At 43.9% G+C, this 26,040-nt stretch overlaps 1 protein-coding gene across 1 annotated transcript in view; it reads right to left on the bottom strand.

Moving 5' to 3' along the window:
• Nucleotides 1-22,936, bottom strand: part of LOC137377428 (protocadherin-20-like) — an 85,962-nt gene extending 63,026 nt beyond the window's left edge. The window contains exon 1 of the mRNA XM_068047007.1: nucleotides 22,872-22,936. Within this exon, the coding sequence (XP_067903108.1) occupies nucleotides 22,872-22,936 (65 nt within the window). The remainder of the gene's footprint in view (nucleotides 1-22,871) is intronic.
• Nucleotides 22,937-26,040: the final 3,104 nt, after the last annotated feature.

Raw genomic sequence — 26,040 nt, 5'->3', positions numbered from 1 at the left:
ATTGGCACCACATCTACAAACATTCACTCCCTCCACCACCGACGCACAGTGGCAGCAGTGTGTACCATCTACAAGATGCACTGCAGCAATGCACCAAGGGTCCTCAGACAGCACCTTCCAAACCCGCGACCTCTACCAATAGAAGGACAAGGGCGACAAATGCATGGGAACACCACCACCTACAAGTTCCCCTTCAAGTCACACACCATCCTGACTTGGAACTATATCGCCGTTCCTTCACTGTTGCTGGGTCAAAATCCTGGAACTCCCTTCCTAACAGCACTATGGGTATACCTACCCCAAATGGACTGCAGCGGTTCAAGAAGGCAGCTCATCACCACCTTTTCAAGGGCAATTAGGGATTGGCAATAAATGCTGGCCTAGTCAGTGATGCCGACATCCCATGAATGAATTTAAAAAAAACACCACTTGGAGAAAGCACTGAGGGTGGCAAGGGCATAGAATGTACTCTGGATGGGGGACCTCAATGTCCATCACCACCAGTGGCTCAGTAGCACCACTACTGGCCGAGTCCTAAAGGACGTGGCTGCTAAACTGGTTCTGTAGCAGGTGATGATGGAACCAACAAAAGGGAAAGGCATACTTGACCTCGTTTTCACCAATCTGTGTGCCACAGATGCATCTGCCCATGACGGCATTGGTAGGAGTGACCATCGCACAGTCCTTGTGGAGACTAAGTACCACTTTCACATTGAGGATACCCTCCATCGTGTTGTGTGGTACTACCACCGTGCTAAATGGGATAGATTTCAAACAGATCTAGCAATGCAAAACTGGGCATCCATGAGGCACTGTGGGGCAGCAGCAGAATTGTACTCAATCACAATCTGTAACCTCATACCCCGGCATATCCCGCACTCTACCATTACCATAAGCTGGGAGAGCAACCCTGGTTCAATGAAGAGTGCAGGAGGGCATGTCAGGAGCAGCACCAGGCACGCCTCAAAATGAGGTGTCAACCTGGTGAAGCTACAATCCAGGACTACATGTATGCCAAACTGCATAAGTAGCATGCGATAGAGCTAAGCAATCCCATAAGCAACGGATCAGATCTAAGCTCTGCAGTACTGTCACGTCCAGCTGTGAATGGTTGTGGACAATTAAACAACTGACAGGAGGAGGTGGCTCCATAAATATACCCATCCTCAATGATGGGGGAGCCCAGCACATCAGTGCAAAAGATAAGGCTGAAGTAAAGGCTACTTGGGTCTGCAAAAAAAAAACGTGACCTGAGCCCGACAGAACCACATCCGACCTGGCCCGAGTCCTTCCATTTTTTCCTGCTCCTGACCCAATCCGACCATCAGTTAACTTACCTTCCGTTTTTGACTTTGTTGCTGATCTGCACAAGCTCAAAATAACTGTAACAAAACCACTTTTCTAGTCCAAAAATTAAATTAACATTGGGGAGCCACTGACGTGTGATAAAGCGTGTCCGACCCGGCCCAACCCGAGCCAGAATGCTGGACCCGGAAGTGCAACCCGACCTCAACCGAACCTGACACGTCGTCGGGTCCCGTCGGATTCGGGTCGGGTAGCAGGCTTTTAGGCTGCAGCATATTCAGCAACAATCTTCAGCCAGAAGTGCCGAGTGGATGATCCATCTCGGACTCCTCCTGAAGTCCCCAGCATCAGAGATGCCAGACTTCAGCCAATTCGATTCACTCCGCGTGATATCAAGAAACGACTGAAGGCACTGAATGTGCTCACCAGATTGTACGGCCGAATTTAACCTTGAGTGGCTATCCACTGACGATGAAGTATCTGCACTGGTGGAGGGTGCAGGGGAATAATGTGAAGATGCACCCTCTGAGGCTCCCCCCCTCCTCCTCAGAGGTGGCCGGTTGTCCTCCAGTCTGTCCAGCTCTTTGCTCTTGTTGTTCATCTTAACCTGTATGTAAAAACAGAGGCATTGAAGGATTTGGGTCTGGCCAGGTGACATTCCAACCACCCCTTCTATGGCGCTCCATCGATACAGTTCTGAGCAGATAGGCGGCATGGCTCGTTTGCAGCAGATGGACGCTTGTGCTGCAGGAGATGCTCACTCACTCTCTTGGGTAGATGCCCCTGTCTCGCCATCAGCTATGGAGCAGCTGCCTTGCTGCTCTGCCATTTCCATGGCCTTCTCCTCTATTGGGCTTAAGACATGGAGAAAAGACACTTCACCGCCAGTTTTGGCATGCTGTTTCTGATTGTGCACTGTCTTCTCCCAGAGACACAATGATGAACAAAGTTAGTTTCCCAGCAGGGACAAGTCCAAGAATTCTGATGGTGATAGTCCAACAGTCCAAAATTGGGGCACACATATGCCTCCTGCATGCGGCCCCTCTTGAGGGACTGTGTGGGGTTATACAATGACTGAACTGCTCACTGAGATGTAGCCAAGCCTCAGGCAGCAGGTCCTGCTACCCTTCCCCAAACCACATGATTGGATGGTCACTCTCTTTCCACCAAACACTCCCTCTAACTCTCACAATGCCCAAAGAGTCCAAAGTGTTTGGAGTTCTCACCTTAGCAGCCCAGATGAGCTCATTGACCCGCTTCCTGCACTGCATCCATGTCCTGGAGATGGCCCCATGGCTGCTGACCGCCTCTGCAATCTCCTCTGCTTCCATGCTTCTTTGTCAGGAGGGCAGGTCTCCTCCTCCCATCCCTGGGGAAGAGGACCTCACACTTTTCCCTTGAGGTTTGGAGGAGAACCTGCAGGGAGGCATGACTAAACCATGGGGCCACCAGGTATCTTCCTTCATTCATGGTCGCTGCATGCTCAGGTTCTGCTCCTTCCCTATCATGGAGCAGAGGCAGCTGAAGGGGCCCTGAGGCAGCAGAGGGCATTCAGGAAGGCAGTCTTTTAAACCAGGCAGCTGCGAATGTGGTGCTGGCAGTGCTTTAAATATGGCGTCAGCACCTGCAGTTGCGTCAGATGATATCACCATCAGCACTTCATTTCCCACCTTTGGTAATTGACTGCACGGGCCTCCACGCCTCCTCTTGCTAATTGACCAGCCGCTGTGTAACCACAGTCAGCTGGCTGCATTGTGCACGAGCAGAAACTGCATCCGCTTTGGTGCCACCACCAAGACCTGCGCTGTTACATTAAAATTCAGACCAATATTTTTAGTTGCCCAGTTGAAGTATATCTGTTTTTTTAGACCAGCTATGATCCTGAGAGCAGTGCAAGCTGGTTACTTTTCCTATTTCCACCATTCCAACATTGAATACAGATGAAATGTGCATTCGCTGAACACAGGTGAAATTCTGAATGTTTGTGAAATGTTTGCTACCTGAATACTAAAGCTTCAAAGTGCAGTGTATCATCAGAGTATATTTTAAACTTTTATGTGCAAGCTATGAAAGTGAATATTAAATAAATCAGATTGTTGCGTCAACAGGATCCTTTCAAATCAATTCTTATTATGATGTTGCCATTAATATATCAGGATTGTTTTCAATGAGTTTTATCAGTACTTCTCATAATTCCATGCTTTGTGGAACACACAACTTAAGAAATGAGTCATTTATTTCCCCTCTGGCCATAACAATACATCTTTTGTAGTTGTCATTCACCCTTAGAATAATATAAAATTGTGCTTGTTTATTCTTTGCATCTACAAGAAATAATGTGACAACATGATCTGTCACCGGTTTTAAAAACACACCATTCATGTTTTGTAGATATGCTTCATAAAAAAATTCAGTTGAAGAAAAGTACCATGAGGTGTCATAATGTTGATTCTTGTGGTTGATAGCAGCATGGAAATATTTGAGGAAACTTAACTAGAGAGCAGGCAGGTGCTGGACAGACAAGGTTCCTCATAGAATAATGCAAGCTTCAACAAGTTTTCTTTTATTCATTCATGGAATGTGAGCATTGTTGTCAAGGCAAGTATTTATTGCCCATCCCTAATTGCCTTGAGAAGGTGGTGATGAGCTGCCTTCTTGAACTGCTACAGTCCATATGGTTTAGGAACACCCATAGTGCTGTTAGGGAGGGAGATCTAAGATTTTGACCCAGCGACAGTGAAGGAACGGCGATGTAGTTCCATGTCAGGCTGGTGTGTGGCTTGGAAGGGAATTTGCAGGTGGTGGTGTTCTCATGCATCTGCTGCCCTTGTCCTTCTAGATGGTAGAGGTTGCATTGACCAGAATTTGGAAGGCGCTGTTAAAGGAGCCTTGGCGATTTGCTGCAGTGCATCTTGTATATGGTATACGCTGCTGCCAATGTGCGCCAGTGGTGGAGGGGATGAATGTTTAAGGTAGTGGGTGGGGTGCCAATCAAGCATGCTGCTTTGTCCTGGATGGCCTTGAGCTTCTTGACTGTTGTTGGAGCTGCACTCATCCAGGCAAGTGGAGAGTATTCCATAACACTCCTGATGTGTGCCTTGTAGATGGCGGATAGGCTTTGGGGATTCAGGAGGTGAGTTAGTCACTGCAGAATTCCCTGCCTCTGACCTGCTCTTTAGTCACAATATTTATATGGCTGGTCCAGTTAAGTTTCTGGTCAATGCTGACCCCCAGGTTGACCCCTAGGTTGTTGATGGTGACGGATTCAGCAATGGTAATCTGTTGAATGTCAAGAGGAGATGGTTAAACTGTCTCTTGTTGGGGATGGCCATTGCTTGGCACTTCTGGGCACGCATGCTTTTTGCCACTCATCAGCTCAAGCTTCTTCCACATTTTGTTCAAAATGGTGGCGTAGTCATTCATCAGCTGAGGGAGGGCGGTAGATTTTTTTGTTCAAGGCATGTGGCCATCGCTGGCTAAGCCAGCATTAATTGCCCATCCCTAATTTCCCTTGAGAAGCTGGTGGTGAGCTGTCTTCTTGAACTGCTGCAGTCCTTTGGGATGTAGGTACACCAAAAGTGCTGTTGGGAAGGGAGTTCCAGGATTTTGACCCAGCAACCGTGAAGAAACAGCAATATAGTTCCAAGTTAGGGTGGTGTGTGACTTGGAGGGGAACTTGCAGGTGGTGGTGTTCCCATGCATCTGCTGCTAGGTCCTTCTAGGTGGTAGAGCTGCTGTTGGAGGAACTTTGGTGAGTTGCTGCAGTGCATCTTGTATATGGTGCACACTGCTGCCACTGTGTGCCAGTGGTGAAAGGAGTGAATGTTTAAGATTGTGGATGGTGTGCCAATCAAGTGGGATGCTTTGTCCTGGATGGTTTTGAGCCTCTTGGAGCTGCTCCCATCCAGGCAAGTGGAGAGTATTCCATCACACTCCTTACTTGTGCCTTGTGGACAGGATTTGGGGAGTCAGGAGGTGCATTACTTGCCACAGAATTCCTAACCTCTGACCTGATCTTGTAGCCACAGTATTTATGTGGCTGGTCCAGTTCAGTTTCTGGTCAGTAGTAACCCCCAGGATGTTGATTGTGATGGAAATAAGCAGGAGGTTTCTGTACCCATGTTTGACCTGATGCTATGAGACTTCATGGGGTCAAGGGTCAATAATGAGGACTCCCAGGGACACTCCCTCTCCACTATATACCACTGTGCCACCCATCTGGTGGGTCTGTCCTGACGGTGGGACAAGTCATATCCAGGGTTGTTGATGGAGGAGTTTGGGGCATTGGCTGTAAGGTATGATTTGGTGAATATGACTATGTCAAGCTGTTGCTTGACTAGTCTGTGGGACAGCTCTCCCATCTTTGGCACAAGCCCCCAAGTGAGAAGGACTTTTGCAGGAGCAACTGGGCATGGTGTGCCTTAGTAATTTCCAATACCCAGGTTGATGCCGGGTGGTCTATTTGGTTTTATTTTTATTTGTCTTTGAGAACCACTGTTATTGCTATCCTGCATCATTACAGGTTATCAGGAAATCTCTGAAAGTTCCACAGACAAAAATGCTGGAGTGTGCTGCTTCACCACGAGTAGTCCCAGGGAAACTCTTGGATTGCTGTAGTCTTGATGCCCAAATTGTGGAAAAAAGTAAAATATATATTCGTAACCTCTTTGGCAAAGGTCTTATTTTCTTCTTGAACTCTAACCTGAAAGCCCAATGAAATGGGCAAAACTTTTTTTCTACAATGATAATCACCTGTGACTGAAACTGCAATTTTGGCTGCTTTAATCATCAAAATAAGCTGTAATTATTAGTCTTTGTGTGGGTGGAAATTATGCAGCGTTTCAGAGACAAAAAATTGCTAGACTCAAATTAATTGTGAAGAATTTGACCTCCAGCAGGTGGATCAATCTACTGAGGCCCAGAATGAGTACAACATTTTAAAAAATTGTTATGATTACTTATATATGCTTCCAGACTAGTCAACCTGCCAGATGATTGCTCACTGAATACTCTCATCTTTGCAGTTATATGTAGCAGTGGCTGGAGAGAGCTAAGACTGGTATTCATATATTCTGGTACCTGGTAAAATGACACAAATCATGTTTACTGCCACTTTGGAGTGTCCCACTCAATGCTTGTGGCCAGTCACAGTCATAAGTTGGAAAAGCTCATACTGAGTTGGGTAATGGCAGTAAATGGTCACTTCTCATTTTCAAAGACAAACTGTGGCATTCATTGCTGGTGATACTTAGAATAAGTTGATTTTGGACCTGAATTTACCAGGGCACCGGGACCATATGATACTGTTTAGAAAGTGCTTCCATATTTTTTTGTCAGGGAGATGTTTTTGAGGACTTATATTTAAATTGTGAAGATGGATTCATTGGAAGGCTGAAGATTTCATAGAAGCTGGACTTTGCTTTGTTGTTGACAGTTCATTGAAAGGACACTGAGATATTGTTTAAAAACAACCTTGCTGGAAGTCATGTGCTTTAAGCAATACACAACAGAAACTTTGGTGACCAGGGGAAAATATTTACAAAGAAGTGACAGGTCAAGATTTATAGAGGGCAGGAGGCTTGACTCTTGCGATATTGTTTTTGGTTTCACTTTGGACAGTGTGTTGGGGTGTGAACTGTTTTGAAGACTGTTGGAAAAAACCAGCCAAGCGAGCAGCCATCATCAGCTCACCATCTTCTATCTCTTTGAGAACTTCCTGAGAATCGTGTAAGAAATAGAGAAACTGATGCTGCATTTCTCCCGAAAAGCCTGCAAGAAACCCCTGATGCCGCACTTCCCCTGGAAAGCCTGCCAAACTGATCCTCTACATTGCCTGAAAAGAATTGCTCTAGAAAGATCCTAGTGACAACCGTCTATGTGTATTTGGGATGCCAGACCAAAAAGCAATAACTGACATCTTTCAACATCTCTTTTTTTCTTCAAGAATTGGCAATTATTTGGCCAAAGTATTCATTTTTGTCTTTTTTTCGTAACAGATGACTGCAGAGAGAATTTCTGTATTTTTTCAGTGTGTGTGAGAGAATTTGTGTGTGGGGAATTTAAAAAGGGAACTTTCATATTTCAATCTGTGTGTTAATGCTTTTCTTTGTTACTGGTTAAGTCTTGTTTGATAACAAACTGATAATTTTGCTGTTTATTAAGAAACCTGGTTGGTGTATTTTATTCTGGGAAAGAGAGTAGAGTATAAGATTGACTGCATCGGTAACTGGGTAAACATTTAAAAAAATATATGTTGTGACCTGTGGAGAAGTGGAACTAGAGAAGACAGTGCACTCCTCCCTCCTCAGTTGTAACAATACTCAATAATTCAAAGAGGAGAGAAGCTGAACACAAGTGAGAGTGATGGCTTTTTCCCCAGGCTGCTAATGTTGCCAACCTGCTGAAACTCATTTGAGATTCTCAAGGTAATTAATATAGGAACATAGGAACATAGGACTTAGGAGCAGGAGTAGGCTATTTGGCTCTTTGAGCCTGCTCTGCCATTTGATAAGATCATGGCTGATCTGTTTGTGGTCTCAACTCCACTTTCCTGTCTGTCCCCATAACCCTTGACTCCCATGTCTATCAAAAATTTATCTAACTCAGCCATGAATAAATACAATGACCCAGCCTTCACTACTTTCTGGGGAAAAGAATTCCGCAGACCAACGATCTTTTGAGAAAAAATAATTGTCCTCATCTCCGTCTTAAAAGGGAGACTTCGTATTCTTAAACTGTATCCCCTAGTTCTAGTCTTCCCCACAAGAGGAAACATCCTCCCGATATCCATTCTATCAAGTCCCCTCAGGGTCTTACATGTTTCAGTAAGATCATCGCTCATTCTTCTAAATGCCAACGGGTATAGGCCCAACTTGTTCAACCTTTCTTCATAATATAAGCCCTTCATCCTCGGAATTAGTCAAGTGAACCTTCCCTGAACTGCTTTTAACACAATTATATTCTTTTTCAAATAAGGAGACCAAAACTGTACACAGTGCTCCAGATGTGGTCTCACCAGGTCCTGTACAGCTATGCATGCAAACCACTTGGTTTAACAGGATTTGCTGGTATACCAAAGTGGTACATAACAATGTTAGTGCTGTGATGATATTTGCATAGATTGCAAAGAGATTTATCAGCACAAAGTGCCTCGAGCATGTAGTTGGATAGAGGGAGAACGAGTCTTTCAGGAAGCAATCCTCCACCTGACCAACATGGTTAAGTAGGGCACATCAGCAACAGATCACAGGTCTTGTCTTTTCCTCTCCAACCACCACTGCAAACGTTGCAGAAGGGTAACTTAGTCCCATATATTATAAACTGGGATAGCCATGTGAAGATTAAATAACATGCACTTCAATTACACACCTGGAAACCTGCAATCCTTGCAAAATACTCTTCTGCATCAGAGGACATGCTAATCGTAGGAAAACAGATCCCTTATATTTGCATTTACTTAAGTGAATCTAGCAGACTTCTTCCATGCCAGCCAGAATTCGATCTAGTGAATGTAGGAGTATATCATCCTGTGGCATTGTGTTTGATGTCACAAGGTCAGTGCAGTTAAAGGGGATTGTGGGAGTGGTGGTTCAAGATGCACTATTGTTGATACAAATGATATGTATTTGTGGTCCAGGCAAAATAATATTAAATGTAAATGTGGATGGTGGAAGAAGTTGCAAAAGAAGATTTAGGCTGGTGAGAGTGGATCAAGTAGGTTCTGAAATGTCTGAATGAGGTGTGAAATGCACTGTATAAACTCTTCTTCTTCTTGCTCCTCATGTTCTTCCTCCCTATCGTCCATTTGCAATCTTATCCTCATTATTTCAACACCATTCATGGAGTATATGGGTTGCCCATTTTTTCTTCAGATGTGCACCACCTTCTCTTAGCTACAAGTTGAAATATATCCAAACAAGCACTGTTAACTCCCACATCCTCTTGTGTATACAGAAGCATTTGAAAAGTTCATTTTTCAAAGTTGTTTCACACTTAGGAAATGTTGAACTATAAGGCCTTATTGCGTTTTAACAGAACTTGAATATATTGTGAAACTTGACCTTTTTAATGCAGTCATAAACATGACAGAGGGGTTGGTTAGCTCAGCTGGCTAGAGTATGATGTATGAAAGATGTCAACTGCATGGGTTCAATCCCCATACTGCTGTGGTAGTTCATGAAGGCCTGCCTCCTCACCTTGCCCTACACTTGAGGAGCTCTATTCTTCACCAACTGTCTCTCTCTCATGGGGCGAGATGACTTTGGAATTATGGCTAGACTACAAACATGACAGCACATAAAGCAGACAGTGATTTATTACATGGAACATATAATCTTCTTGATTGAAAAACATTTAAGTAATTCACCACATTGCTGTCTTTAGAAGTTGAGACATACTCAGTTGGACTGTGAAAAAAATCTTTATAAAGTTGGAGCCATTTGCAATATATATATTGATCAGGAAAATTAAACATTTTGAGGTTACACTGTTTTAAATGTGCTATCGAACTAAATAATATAACTTTTATACCAGCCTAGTTGGTGTCTTAGGCTCAATATTACCAGGAAGGCAGTTTCCATGCTGGGGGTGTGGGGTGGCAGGTGGAGATGTGTGGGATTTGAGATTGCAGGAGCGAAACCCGGCAGTCAACTAAGTGGGTCGGAATCTGCAATTGCAACTCAATTGAACCAATTAATTTTGACTTCCAGGTTTCACAACTCCAAGCTGTGCAGTGGGTCTGATGGGCAACTGCATGTCATCATCTCAGCTGTATTTAAAGTGACAGCACACATTTATCCATCCACCATTGACACTCACCACAATGCTTATACAATGTGATACATGCATCTCTCATAGTTGCCCTCACCAAATGCACTGCATTCATTGAATGACTACTTGATCCCCACTCATTGACAGGTCTGCTTTTTCATCCCTTGTAGAAGAGGGCGCAACACAGAAAGAAGAGGGAGAGGACTAGAGTTAGACTGCCACAGATAGTCCAGCTCACAAAGGAAGACATCTGGAAATAAATGGCATATCTGTGACCCTCTCAGTTGGAGATGGAAGGACAGGGAGCTCGCACATAGCTGGGAACAGAATTACAAATATCTCTAATATATGTGTGCAAACTTAATTTCATCAATGACTGAACGATAAGAAGACTGAGTATGGTGATTGTCAAGATTGCGACTTTGGTCAAATTATATCCCTCACTTTTTTCCTTCCAAAGTGTTCACACGGACAGCATGTGTTTCAGGACATCCATGAGGATGATTCCCCAGAGGACCTCATTCCTTTTGTGGTTGCAACATCACAGGACCTACAGCTTGGCAATAGTGCAAATATTCACACTTCTGTGGGTCCACTGAGACAGTTAATTGGATTTTGATCTGGCGATTCACACTACACAAGTGAACACAAGCAGACACTGGTAACAGTAACTGTGGAGAGTTCATGTCTGGGGGTGCAATTTTCTCAAAGCTCTGTTCAGTTGGACAAGATACTGAAACCTGGAGGTTATCATTGAGAAGGAGAATGCTAGAGGTGCATCAGCAACTTAGCCAGGCACTGATAGATGTACCACACACACTCTCCACAATATCAGAGAGGATGGAAGAGCCTAACTTAACCGCTCATGGAATGGTGGCACAGGGAACTGTAAGAAGTCAATCATGGAGAGAGTCTGCCTCTATGGAGCTTCAAGCATGTCTCTTAAATGCGTCCGTACAGAATTTGGATGCCGACTTGACTGCCTCCTGAAACAGGACGACAGATACTTTATCCATAGCCCACAACTTGTCACTGATATTCACCAATCTTGTTTGTGGTAAGAGTGATGTGGCACTATCCCAGGATAGGGCTGATGGCAAAAGGAGAATGGAAGTGGGGACTCCACTCAAAGTGCTCCCACTTTTCACCTGCTTCTCTATCAACCCACAGCCAGTGCACAACATGCTGCCTTATCTTCCAATGATTGAATCTACTCCTGTGTAGGTGCAGGTGGAGCAGTCCTTGTCCCATAGGGATTTCAAAACTCAGCAGTTAGTATAGGAATCTGAGCAGTTTCTTCTGCTCTGCTGAAACCACAGGGGATGCATTGCGTCAAAGTGGTAGGAAGCTCAAGATGAAGAAATTGTAATTCACCAAGGGTATGTATATGGAGATTGTGACAAAATGTTATGTTTTAAGTTTCCTTTTTTTTAATGATGCCATATAAATTTTTATGAGTTGCACTACTTTTACATCTTGCCCAATATTGCATCCAAAGGGCTAACTTGCCTTTCAATACATGCTGGGACTCAGTGGGTAGATGTGTATTAGGTCAATGAGTGATTGAAGGACTATTTAGTGCTGTGTGTAGGTGTTGGTGTTGATGCTGGTCATGGGAGCGGACTGCGGTATTTCATTTGTTATGTTTCACTCTCGGTGAACCTTTGTGATATTAGTGTATCCCTGCCAGCAATGTAAGCAGCTGGTCTGGTGATGGATGCCCCATCTTCGTTCTCCTGCTCCTCCTTCTCTCTGTTCTCCTCATCCCTCTTTGTCCTCCTCCCTCTGCAAACCTCTCCCCCTGTGCATGTGCTGATCCTACTACAGAATCTTGTTGCTGCTATGAATGGTGATGATCTTCCTCTTCTGATGTGCCTTCAAACACATCGGGCTTGATTTTAGGGAGCCCTTGACATAGGGATCTGTGGCGGGAGGGGTCTGAAGGTGGCCTCGGATGAGGCCCGCCACGAACTTCGATGCCAGCAGGGCCCGGCCCGACCTTGCTGGCAGCGGTGAGACACCATGGCGGCCTCCCCGCCACTGGGTGATGGGACCGTAAATTGAATATTTAAATCAATTAAAATAATTAATTTAAATTAACTTACCCCGACCCCTGATGTCACACTGCGATCTTTGGCCCAGCAGCCGGCACTCAGGGTCAAATTAGCGTCATGGGTGTAGGGGCTAGTGGGAAGGGTCATAGTTTAAAGTTAGTGCTGTTTGGTGGGGGGAAGGTCAGATGGTAAAGGTAAGTGTTTTTGGGGGGGAAGAGCAAATAATTAATTTAATTGTTATGGGGGGGTGGGAGAGGGACAAAAGAGATGTATTCATTTATTTTATTAAATCTTTCTTTAAATATTTAAATATGGCAGTACGGCTAAATATTTTAAAATGGCATCAGCACCTGCGCACAGGCAGCTGACGCCATTGCCAGGGACGGACAGCCCACCCCGTCCATGTGATCCGAGGGGCGGCCCACCCCGGCTATTTAAATGAGCTGCCGTGCTTGGAATCGCAGCATCTCTTTGGCGTTTCATGACAGGCTTATAAAATTCAGCCCATCTAATACAACTCCCATCCAGATCCTGTCAATTTGAAATCCCTCCTGTGGAGAAAAGTTATAACCAGACAAGATCTCTCTGCCATACATTGGCCAGAGGCAACTGAGACAGCAGGTATGATAAGTGAGCTTGTATTCAGATGAGAAAATGGCAAATTTAAATACCCACTTGAAACTAGCTGCTGTTTTCCTTGTCAGTTTTCTGACCTGAGAAACCTATACTTATCAAGTAAAAATTTGGATCCAAGTTAAAAACAATTTAATAAAACCTCATTTTTGTGTCCTATGGACATTAATTGCATGAATCAGTACCTGACTTCGGTGAATAGGTTTCTTATTGGCATCCAAATGCTCTGTTAAACCCATAAGTGGGCGTGTTGGAGCAGTTTGAGCTCTCACTCTAAAACCCAATCATTTTTACCCCCACTAGTTCTTGGGGAGTAAAAGTCTCCTCTTAGTTCACAGAAAGAAAGACCTTTCATTTATATTACACTTTTCTTCACCTCAGCATGTGCCAAAGCACTTGATAGCCAATGAAATACTTTAAAACAATGCAGGCTAACTTTTAATAAAAGAAGCACAGTTTTAATATAGTTTTGAGAGGTAGATCTCAAAACAAGGAGTTGTTAACAAGCAAATAACAGTTGGTGGCTTCACTGTTTACTTGGTTGTACCTATGATTGCAGTGGACACATGGACTGGCAGCATTTAATAGGTTTTGATCAATCCTTGCTCCAAGTATGGCAACAGTGTATATGTTCTACCTGCCACAATGTAAAGATTCTCTATCGAGCATAATAAAAATCATAGACCAACACCAACATTAAGAAAATGATGTTTGCATTGAAAGATATGTAGTATAACAACAGAGTGACATAAAATATGGAATAGAAACAGTCTTTTTGGTCCATCCAGCTGCTTCTTCTTCCAAACTATGTACTGCTTGTATTATTCTGGGCTCCTCCCAGTAAATTTAATCTCCTGTGAAAGCTAAATAATTCCAGGTTAAATTTCCAAAACTCTTTGACATTTTTACTGAAATATAATCAGCAATAGTCCTAGGATGTCAAATTGACATCATCTACAATATTGAACTACAAGTGATTGAAACCTGCAGATGGTATTTACATGGTTGCAACAGAATGGAAGCTGTAATGGAGTATTTAATTATGTCTATATTTTACTCTCATAACCTTTAATCTTATTTTAACCATATTATTAATTAACCATTTTTACTCTTAGTCTTCAGCTTTGTATTTTTGGATATTGATCAGTGGTGTTGGGGTGAAAGTTATCATGCTATCTCAACTATAGTAACTCTGACAATAGATTCCTGTACTGACTAAATCTACTTTTGTGATATTCGGTGTGGTAATAATTGAAGGAATTGGCAAATGCCACCTATAGGAGTTTTGATCCATGTTATCAAGGGGGCGATGGAAGAGAAGATAAAGTTGTTTCCCAGCTATGAGGTCATATATCAACGTGTATCTTGAAAAGGCAGCATATTATCCTTCTGTTTCATGCTATAGGGCATGTTTAATACCCATATAAGTTGAAAATTTTCCAGTCTGATTTATTCAAGCAAGATCCACCCTCTATAAATTGTCTTAGTTATTGTAATTAATTTACCATTTTAAAAAAATTATACGGGCAGTGTGAAGTAGCAATAATTACTGTTGGTGTCAGGCGATTGACAGTGTTAACAATCAGCATGTTACCATTTCCTGTGATGGAATATAGGTATAATAGGCTTGATTAGGTAGACTTTGGATATAGTTAATATATTATACCTTTTAGAATTAAAGATTGAATAGATGTTCAGTTTTCAAGACTCATTGACATTCCCCTTTAAGAATGTAGAGCTAAAAAATTTCAAGGTTCCTGTTATGAACTACAAACAACTTTTCAAGTTGAGAAATCCATTTTGGTGTCTCTGTTGCCAAGGACCTGAAAGATAAACACACACATTGAAATATCCTGTGTGACATCAGTAAGTGGTAGCAATAAACTTAATTAGTTCATGGGGTTGTTGATGCAGACAGATTGCTCAAAAGGTTGCTTTAAGGGACCATAAAAAAGGCAATTATAGATAATAAAACAATAATTGTAATGGACTTACAGGAACAAGAGGTCACGTAAACACAATTATAAACAGTTTGACCAGATAGATGCTCGCAACTTCAAGAGCAGGGGAATTCCAGCAGAACATTAAGTGGGGAGTTAGTTAATGATACTACCAAATATGGATTTTGAAAGCAGGAAAAAAAACACACAGAAAGGTAACACTTACATGCTAAAAAGTCAGATATACCTTTGCAACAGTATAAACATGAGAGTTTTTGAAGCAAAGATTAGAAGTGTTGACTTCCTTAAACAATACTTCTCACCCCATGGTTTACTCAGGGGATTTAAGGTAAAAGTTTACTTTAAGTTTTGATGGATATTCTAAGATATTTTGCTGTAACATTAGCAAGGTTAAACTTTTTGATTCTATGTTATAAATAAGATTATGTGTTACAATTCTTAGTAATATTTGATATTGTGACATACTAATCCACTTAAAAGTGTATTGAATGTTAAAGTCTTTAATAAAGGGAGGCGGTGGCATAGTGGTATTATCACTGGACTAATAACCAAACGACCCAGGGTATTGATCTAGAGACTATGGGTTCGAAACCCACCACAACAGAAAATGGAATTTGAATTTAATTAATAAATATGGAATTAATAGCAAGTCTAATGATGGCTATAAAACCATGGTCAATTGTTGTAAAAACCCATCTGGTTCACTAATGTTGTTTAGGAAAGGAAATCTGCTATCCTTACCTGGTCTGGCCTACATGTGACTCTACACCCACAGCAATGTGGTTAACTTTTACATGCCCTCTGAAATGGCCTAGCAAGCCACTCAATTGTAGGTAACCGTTACGAAGTCAATAAAAAGAAACGAAACCGGACGGACCACCCGGCATCGACCTAGGCATCGGAAACGACAACGGCAAATACAGCCCTGTCGACCCTGCAAAGTCCTCCTTACTAATATCTGGGGGCTTGTGCCAAAGTTGGGAGAGCTGTCCCACAGACTAGTCAAGCAACAGCCTGACATAGTCATACTCACGGAATCATACCTTACAGACAATGTCCCAGACACTGCCATCACCATCCCTGGGTATGTCCTGTCCCACCGGCAGGACAGACCCAGCAGAGGTGGCGGCATAGTGGTATACAGTAGGGAGGGAATTGCCCTGGGAGTCCTCAACATTGACTCCGGACCCCATGAAGTCTCATGACATCAGGTCAAACATGGGCAAGGTAACCTCCTACTGATTATCACCTACCGCCCTCTCTCAGCTGATGAGTCAGTACTCCTCCATGTTGAAAACCACTTGGAGGAAGCACTGAGGGTGGCAAGGGCACAAAATGTACTCTGGGTGGGGGACTTCAATGTCCATCACCAAGAGTGGCTCGGTAGCACCACTGCTGACCGAGCTGGTCGAGTACTAAAGGACATAGCTGCTAAACTGGGTCTGCGGCAGGTGGTGGGGTAACCAACACGAGGGAAAAACATACTTGACCTCGTCCCGCCAATATGCCTGCCGCAGATGCTTCTGTCCATGACTGTATTGGTAGGAGTGACTACCGCACAGTTCTTGTGGAGACGAAGTCCCACCTTCACATTGAGGATACCGTCCATCGTGTTGTGTGGTACTATCACTGTGCTAAATGGGATAGAATTCGAACAGATTTAGCAATGCAAAACTGGGCATCCATGAGACACTGTGGGCCATCAGCAGCAGCAGAATTGTACTCAATGACAACCAGTAACCTCATGGCCTGGCATATCCCTCACTCTACCATTACCATCAAGCCAGGAGACCAACTCTGGTTCAATGAAGAGTGCAGGAGAGCATGCCAGGAGCAGCACCAAGTATACCTCAAAATGAGCTGTCAATCTGGTGAGCTACAACCAGGACTACCTGCATGCCAAACTGTATAAGCAGCATGCAATTGACAGAGCTAAGCGATCCCAGAACCAACGGATCAGATCGAAGCTCTGCAGTCCTACCACATCTAGCTGTGAATGCTGGTGGACGATTAAACAACTAACTAGAGGAGGTGGCTCCACAAATATCCCTATCCTCAATGATGGGGGAGCCCAGCACATCAGTGCGAAAGATAAGGCAGAAGCATTTGCAACAATCTTCAGCCAGAAGTGCCGAGTTGATGATCCATCTTGGCCCCTTCCTGAAGTCCCCAGCATCACAGATGCCAGACTTCAGCCAATTCAATTCACTCCGCATGATATCAAGAAACGACTGAAGGCACTGGATACTGCAAAGGCTGTGGGTCCTGACAATATTCCAGCAATAGTACTGAAGACCTGTGCTCCAGAACCTGACCCACCCCTCGCCAAGCTACAACACTGGCATCTACCCGGCAATGTGGAAAATTGCCCAGGTATGTCCTGTACACAAAAAGCAGGACAAGTCCAACCCGGCCAATTACCGCCCCATCAGTCCACTCTCAATCATCAGCAAAGTGATGGAAGGTGTCATCAACAGTGCCATCAATCAGCACTTGCTCAGCAATAACCTGCTCAGTGATACCCAGTTTGGGTGCCACTCAGCACCTGACCTCATTACAGCCTTGGTTCAAACATGGACTCAAGAAGTGAGGTGAGAGTGACTGCCCTTGACATCAAGGCTGCATTTGACCGAGTATGGCATCAAGGAGCCCTAGCAAAACTGGAGTCAATGGGAATCAGGGGGAAAACTCTCTGCTGGTTAGAGTCAAAGCTGGCACAAAGGAAGATGGCTGTGGTTGTTGGAGGTCAATCATCTGAGCTCCAGGACATCACTGCAGAAGTTCCTCAGAGTAGTGTCCTAGGCCCAACCATCTTCAGCTGCTTCATCAATGACCTTCCTTCAATCATAAGGTCAGAAGTGGGGATGTTCGCTGATGATTGCACAATGTTCAGCACCATTTGCGACTCCCCAAATACTGAAACAGTCTGTGTAGAAATGCAGCAAGACCTGGACAATATCCAGGCTTGGGCTGATAAGTGGCGAGTAACATTTGCGCCACACAAGTGCCAGGTAATGACCATCTCCAACAAGAGAGAATCTAACCATCTCCCCTTGACATTCAACGGCATTACCATCACTGAATCCCCCAATATCAACATCCTAGGGGCTATCATTGACCAGAAACTGAACTGGAGTAGACATATAAATACTGTGGCTACAAGAGCAGGTCAGAGGCTAGGAATCCTGAAGTGAGTAACTCACCTCCTGACCACCCATTTATACTAACCCTACAGTAATCTCATATTCCCTACCACCTACCTACATTAAGGGCAATTTACAACGGCCAATTTACCTATCACCTGCAAGTCTTTGGCTGTGGGAGGAAACCGGAGCACCTGGCGAAAACGACGCGGTCACAGGGAGAACTTGCAAACTCCGCACAGGCAGTACCCAGAATCAAACCCGGGTCCCTGGATTTGTGAGGCTGCGGTGCTAACCACTGCGCCACTGTGCCGCCCATTTTGGAAGATTCATAGGGATGTACTCCTGATTTGGTTTAGTCCCTAAAAGGGGTTTAAGTCATAAATTACTTCATTACAGGATGACCCAAGCAGTTAATTCTCTGTAAAAAATATTTTACATCTGTCTTAGGCTGTTGTTGTCGTGCACTACTGGGTCAGAGACTGATAACTGCAGCAGATGAAACATAGCCTGGAAGATCCTTATTGTATTGATGACTGTGCATTGTGCTCTGCCCACCAGGAGGGACCTCTGTGAATCTATGCCTACACAAATAGGCTGAAGACTATTTAAATTCAGCTCCACTGCACACTAAAATTATTTTTGAAGTGGTGTCAAACCCAAGAGATGTGAGATAACTGCCCAAATCATTTGCATCATGTGCATATTAGTAGGCTATGGGAAAGATTTTGACATGTTTCTTGCTTGTAAAACATATCAATTGGCTTAAGCCTCCCATTCAACAGCAATATCTTGGATTTATACAGCGCGGGTCTGATTCAGCTCGTAACACTGGCCAAGGAGAGGGATTGAGTCAGTGGTGAAAGTACCGAATTGGTCGCGGGAACCAAAGTAGATGGCTTTGGCCACTCCAGTGTTTAACTGAAGGAAATTATGGATCATGTGAGACTGGATATCCAACAAGGAGCCTGACAGTACAGAGGTAATGGAGGAGTTGAAAGAGGTGGTCGAAAGGTAGAGCTTGGTGACATCATTATACCTTAGGAATGCATGTACGTTTACCAGAAAGAAAATGTTATTTGAAAAACTGTTCTCTCACATGAATCTGTTTTTTCATTCATTAATGATGAATAGCTGCAATCTGAGCCTTTGGGCTTGAGGGAGGAGAAAGCCCAGAGAGCACAAAGGATTCAGGGTTCAGGCAATGTGCATGTTGCATTGTGCAAGTTTAGTTCCTCAGCTTAAACTTTGAGGAAATGAGGAGCTATTTGTCAAGCTGTTTATCTGTGGGAAATTTCTATAATAGTTCCTTCTATTTAATTTAATTATTAATCACTTGTGAAAGGAAAACAGTAATCTTATTCAGTAAGAATTACATGTATTCATGTGCAGGGAAATACTCTGCCTCTGTATGATATGCAGCAATTTAATTAAAAGGGAGTTTTGAATAAAGCTACTATTTGTAGAAGTAAGGTAGGATTGAGTTCATTTGGAGGAAGTAGATTTTGAACACTATGCACTTGACAGTGACTGTTGATTGAGTATCAAAGGACGTGCCAGAAGTGAACACTTAGGTCAAGTATATGTAGTCTTGTTATTACAAGTATATAGGGGTCGAAATTAGTTTAGGGCTACTTTTGGTGTCAGTCTAGGCACCGCATGAGCAGTATGCACTTGAACAGAAAGGCCCAAGGCTGGCCCAAAATTGGGCCTTGAGCCTCTTCTAAATATTCGAGGTGAGCAGCCATAATTTGTGAAGCCATCTTCAGCCAGTTTGCCGGTCAGAACGGTTGCAGCTGTCAGAAGTCCCGTGAAGTTGGGAGGGCTCCTGGCTATGCATTAGAATTTACTGAAAAACTTGTCCACCTTTTTGTTGGTAGCCACTTACTATGTTGCATCCATGACAACAATACCTGAGCAGAGCGGACTCAATTTTCCTGAGGGGCTCTAAAACAGACCTTCGGCCCTCATTAGCTTAGGCCCCTCACTACCAGAGGCAAGAGGCCTAACACCTGTTTTAGGCACCTGCTACCACCAGGTGAGAAAGAGGTCTAGGGTTCCTTTTCAGTCTTCATCTGGTCTTACTGTACATCTTATTTTTAAACACACTGTTTTTAGTTCCTCCATGGTGAATCCTTGTTCACCGCTTTCCAATTATAAGGCAAAGAAACCAGCACAGACATGCTTACTTAGGTTTAAAGAAGAAAGATGACATTTTTTTAAACTTAAACTCTAATTCGGTTGGCGCCTACAAATACACGACACGCCCATGCTAGCATGCATACGCGATACACACATGCAAATAGAACAAAGAACAAAGAACAAAGATAATTACAGCACAGGAACAGGCCCTTCGGCCCTCCAAGCCTGCGCCGATCCAGATCCTCTCTCTAAACATGTCGCCTATTTTCTAAGGTTCTGTATCTCTTTTCTTCCTGCCCATTCATGTATCTGTCTAGATACATCTTAAAAGACTCCATCGTGCCCGCATCTACCACCTCCGCTGGCAATGCGTTCCAGGTGCCCACCACCCTCTGCGTAAAGAACTTTCCACGCAAATCCCCCCTAAACTTTTCCCCTTTCACTTTGAACTCGTGTCCTCTAGTAATTGAAACCCCCACTCTGGGAAAAAGCCTCTTGCTATCCACCCTGTCTATACCTCTCATGATTTTGTACACCTCAATCAGGTCCCCCCTCAACCTCCGTCTTTCTAATGAAAATAATCCTAATCTACTCAACCTCTCTTCATAGCTAGCGCCCTCCATACCAGGCAACATCCTGGTGAACCTCCTCTGCACCCTCTCCAAAGCATCCACATCCTTTTGATAATGTGGCGACCAGAACTGTACGCAGTATTCCAAATGTGGCCGAACCAAAGTCCTATACAACTGTAACATGACCTGCCAACTCTTGTACTCAATGCCCCGTCCGATGAAGGAAAGCATGCCGTATGCCTTCTTGACCACTCTATTTACCTGCATTGCCACCTTCAGGGAACAGTGGACCTGAACACCCAAATCTCTCTGGACATCAATTTTCCCCAGGACTTTTCCATTTACTGTATAGTTCACTCTTGAATTGGATCTTCCAAAATGCATCACCTCGCATTTGCCCTGATTGAACTCCATCTGCCATTTCTCTGCCCAACTCTCCAATCTATCTATATTCTGCTGTATTCTCTGACAGTCCCCTTCACTATCTGCTACTCCACCAATCTTAGTGTCGTCTGCAAACTTGCTAATCAGTCCACCTATACTTTCCTCCAAATCAAATAGAGATAGAAAAGAGCAGAAGAAATAAAGTGGAAAAGTTTGAGGCAATATCTGAAGAGTTTTTGTTATGGGTCTTCGAGCTCACTGTAAAGTCCTTGATTGCAGGTAGATCTTGCTTTTTGTTGGGGCCCAGTATTCTTCTTAAACCTTGTTCACTGAGGGAGACTTTTCTCTCTTGGGGTTCATGTGTCTTCAGTGGCTTCAGAGGCTTGTGAGAAAGAGATGGGAGCAGGCAGACAGGAGAGGCAGTGGTGAGCCAGCCAGGAGAGATCTTCTCAGTCCAGGAGAATTCTGCTTTCTGCCCAAACTGTTTGTACAAGTTCAAAAAACTCAGGTGGCCCAGGTTAGTCATGTGACTAGCTGATTTGACCATGTCCATTGTGTATTTGGCCATCTTAGCAGTCAACCTGGAACGCGAGCTCCCCCACCTTCAACGTCTGATGATCAAAAGTCCATTGTGGGTTGAATGTGTCAGGGAATGGCTGCTTTGTCTTTCCAAACACTGTCTGTTAATATGCAAATGCCTTTCCAGCCATGGCTGATCTGTTTAACAACTTCATTCCAGTAACAGTTCAGAAACAATGTTCATGACAAAATTCATGTGCCTCATTCTTGGCAGGCGGGTGCCTAGCATGCCACACCCATCCTGGAAGCCCAATCACAACTCATTGAAATTGGCAATTTTTGCTTCTGTTTTCTGCCTTCAAAATGGGCACATTGATGACCAATTTGTACCAAGTATCATTTTTAGCTTCTCGTGTGTACCTATTCTATTTCTATTTTTTATAAAATATGCACTAAACTCAGGTGAGATCCATAGATTAAGTCTTTTAATTGCAGTATGTAAGGGCACTAATTTAATTCTTCATTTACTATCTAGTATGAGTGGATGCAAAGTACATATTTGTTTCTTTATGCAATTTATTTACAAACAATATTTTCCATCAGCACCATCATGGGAGGTCTATTGGTATCACATAAGACAATGGTTCAAACTTAGATCAACTTTGACTCAACATCATTGCCTTCTTCTCCCTGATGTATCGCAGATGGCACAATACCTATTACCTTCTTGCCTTCAGTATTAGCAGAATCTTTTCAATAATTTTTAACATTCTGCTTACATCTTAGTTCCTGGCTGGAAGGACGTTACCAAGACTTACATCCACAGTGACGCAGTGGTTAGCACTGCAGCCTCACAGCTCCAGCGACCCGGGTTCAGTTCTGGGTACTGCCTGTGTGGAGTTTGCAAGTTCTCCCTGTGTCTGCGTGGGTTTCCTCCGGGTGCTCCGGTTTCCTCCCACATGCCAAAGACTTGCAGGTTGATTGGTAACTTGGCCATTATAAATTGCCCCTAGTATAGGTAGGTGGTAGGGAAATATATGGACAGGGGGGGATGTGGTAGGAATATGGAATTAGTGTAGGATTAGTATAAATGGGTGGTTGATGGTCGGCACAGACTCGGTGGGCTGAAGGGCCTGTTTCAGTGCTGTATCTCTAAACTAAAACTAAACTAAACTAAATAACCCGACTTTGCCCCTGCCTCTCAGCTCATCTGCTGTTGAAATGTTCAACCATGCCTTTACTACCTCTAGAGTTGACTATTTCAGTGCTCTCCTGGTCAGCCTCCCATTTTCCACCCTACATAAATTTGAGCTCATCCAAAACTCCAAAACTCTGCTGCCCCTCGCACAAAGTCCCGTTCACCCATTACCCCTGTGCTTGTTGACTTACGTTGGTTTCTGGTCCAGCAACACCTCAATTTTAAGATTCTTATCCTTGTTTTCAAATCCCTCCATGGTCTTGTTCCTTCCTATCTCTATCACCTCCTGCAGCCCGACGACCCTCCAGGATCTCTGCGCTCTTCCAATTCTGGCCTCTTACCCATCTATTTTAATCACTCCACCATTGGCATCAGTGTCTACAGCTGCCTGAGCTCTGGGCCTCCCCCTTAAACCTCTGCACCTCTCTACCCGTCGCTCCTTCTTTAAGATGCTCCTTAAAACCTACCTCTTCACCCAAGCTTTTGGTAATCAACCCTAATATCTCTTATGTGCCTTATATGGGGAGAAAGCGGGAACAAATTACTGAGTTGGATGATCAGCCATGATCATAATGAATGGCGGAGCAGGCTCGAAGGGCTGAATGGCATACTCCTGCTCCTATTTTCTACTTTTCTATGTTTCTACGTGCCTTGGTGTCAAATATTTTTTGATTACGCTCTTGTGAAGTGCCTTGGGGCGATTTACAATGTTAAAGGTGCAATATAAATGCAAGTAGATGATGTCTGCACGATTTTACATGTTGTTGTGTCATTTAAAATAAGCAGGTTAATGATTTTCTTGAAGTAAAACAGGCAACAATTACTGCAAATATGTTAAGGTGTGCACTAAGAAGAACACACAGGCTAAAGTAAGTCCATTTATGGCTATTTGTCAGTAGAACCACGTAGTTCAAACTTATATTTATTACAAAGAAATGAGATGTTAAAAAGAAAGTGAGTCATATTAAATAAGTGGGACTCTCCTCCACTCAGCACCCTGCAACTTTCCTCCCATTCAGTTTAATGAGTGGAAAAGTGGAGAGCTCTTTGTGTGCAGAAGTGGAAAACCCAGTTGTACATGTCAGACAACCAAGAGAACAATTAGTAGTTAGCATAAAATGAATGAATAGATTGGTATTTGATATTGGCAACAGGCTCAGTTACCATTGGACAAAATATTTATGTTACAGCTATAAGATGATATTTAGTCCGCTTGCAAAGAATTAATGAATCAAATGGAGGGCTAAATCAGAGACAATGTATAAGAAATGTATGTATCCTTCATCATTCATCCATTAATTGAGTGAAAACAGCAGAGTAAATTATTTTTTTTTCAACCAGTTGTTTTAACATCCTGTTTAAGTGATCCAGGGCCATAAGATTCTACATTTGCCTTTAAAGGGTTTGAATGAATCAAGGAATATAGTACTGCAATTGCTTCTGTACATTTTGAATTATGTTTTGAAAATTCAGGTAAGCTCCCTTCACCCCTAGGCCGATAAGGTAGTTCATCAAAGTAGCTGTGGATCAGTGGGTATCACTTTCACTTCTGAGTCAGAAAATTGTAGATTCAATTCCCACTCCAGAGCGGGACGGACCACCCAGCATCGACCAAAGCATTGGAAATGACAACGGCACATCCAGCCGCATCGACCCTGCAAGGTCCTCCTTACTAACATCCGGGGGCTTGTGCCAAATTTGGGAGAGCTGTCCCACAGACTAGTCAAGTAACAGCCTGACATAGTCATACTCACGGAGTCCTACTTTGCAGACAATGTCCCAGACACTACCATCACCATCCCTGGGTATGTCTTGTCCCACCGGCAGGACAGACCCACCACAGGTGGTGGCACAGTGGTATACCATCAGGAAGGAGCTGTCAGGGAGTCCTCAACATCGACTCCAGACCCCATGAAGTCTTATGGCATCAGGTCAAACATGGGCAAGAAAATCTCCTGCTGATTACCACCTACCGCGCCCCCTTGGCTGATGAATCAGTACTCCTCCATGTTGAACACGACTTGGAAGAAGCACTGAGGGTAGCAAGAGCAAAAAATGTACTCTGGATGGGGGACTTCAATGTCCATCACCCAGAGTGGCTCGGTAGCACCACTACTGACTGAGCTGGTCGAATCCTAAAGAACATAGCTGCTAGATTGGTTCTGCAGCAGGTGCTGAGGGAACCAACAAGAGGGAAAAACCTACTTGACCTCGTCCTCACCCATCTACCTGTTGCAGCTGAACCTGTCCATAACAGTATTGGTAGGAGTGATCACCACACAGGCCTAGTGGAAACGAAGTCCCGTATTCACATTGAGGATACCGTCCATCATGTTGTGTGGCACTATCACCGTGCCAAATGGGATAGATTTTGAACAGATCTAGCAACTCAAAACTGGGCATCCATGAGGTGCTGTGGCCCATCAGCAGCAGCAGAATTGTATTCAACCACAATCTGTAACCTCATGGCCCGGCATATCCCCTACTCTACTATCACCATCAAGTGGGAGGACCAACCCTGGTTCAATAAAGAGTGCAGGAGGGCACACCAGGAGTAGAACCAGGCAGACCTAAAAATGAGATGTTAGCCTGGTGAAACTACAATACAGGACTACTTGCATGCCAAACAGTGGAAGCAGCATGCAATAGACAGGGTGAAATGATCCCATAACCAACGGATCAGATCTAAGCTCTGCAGTCCTGGAGCATCCAGTCGTGAATGGTGGTGGACAATTAAACAACTGACAGGAGGAAGAGGCTCCACAAATATCCCCATCCTCATCGATAGGGGAGCCCAGCACATCAGTGCAAAAGAAATAACTAAAGCATTTGCATTCATCTTCAGCCAGAAGTGCCGAGTGGATAATCCATCTCGGTCTTCTCCTGAGGTTCCCAGCATCACAGATGCCAGTCTTCAGCCAATCCGATTCACTCCACGTGATATCAAGGAATCGGCTGAAGTCACTGGATACTGCAAAGGCTATGGGCCCTGACAACATTCTGACAATAGTACTGAAGACTTGCGCCCCAAAACTAGCCGTGCCCCTAGCCAAGCTGTTCCAGTACAGCTACAACACTGGCATCTACCCAGCAATGTGGGAAATTGCCCAGGTAATTTTTGTGCACAAAAAACAGGACAAATCCAACCCGGTGAATTACTACCCTATGAATCTACTCTTGATCATCAGCAAAGTGATAGAAGGGGTCATTGACAGTGCTATCAAGTGGCACTTGCTTAGCAATAACCTGCTCATTGATGCTCAGTTTGGGTTCCACTAGGGCCACTCAGCTTCTGACCTCATTAAAGCCTTGGTCAAAACTTGGACAAAAGAGCTGAACTCAAGAGAGTGACTGCCCTTG

Source organism: Heterodontus francisci, chromosome 15, assembly GCF_036365525.1.
Source record: "Heterodontus francisci isolate sHetFra1 chromosome 15, sHetFra1.hap1, whole genome shotgun sequence".
NCBI classification, from domain to species: domain Eukaryota; kingdom Metazoa; phylum Chordata; class Chondrichthyes; order Heterodontiformes; family Heterodontidae; genus Heterodontus; species Heterodontus francisci.
The sequence above is the reverse complement of the archived record's forward strand: the minus strand, read 5'-3'. Positions and strand labels throughout refer to the sequence as shown.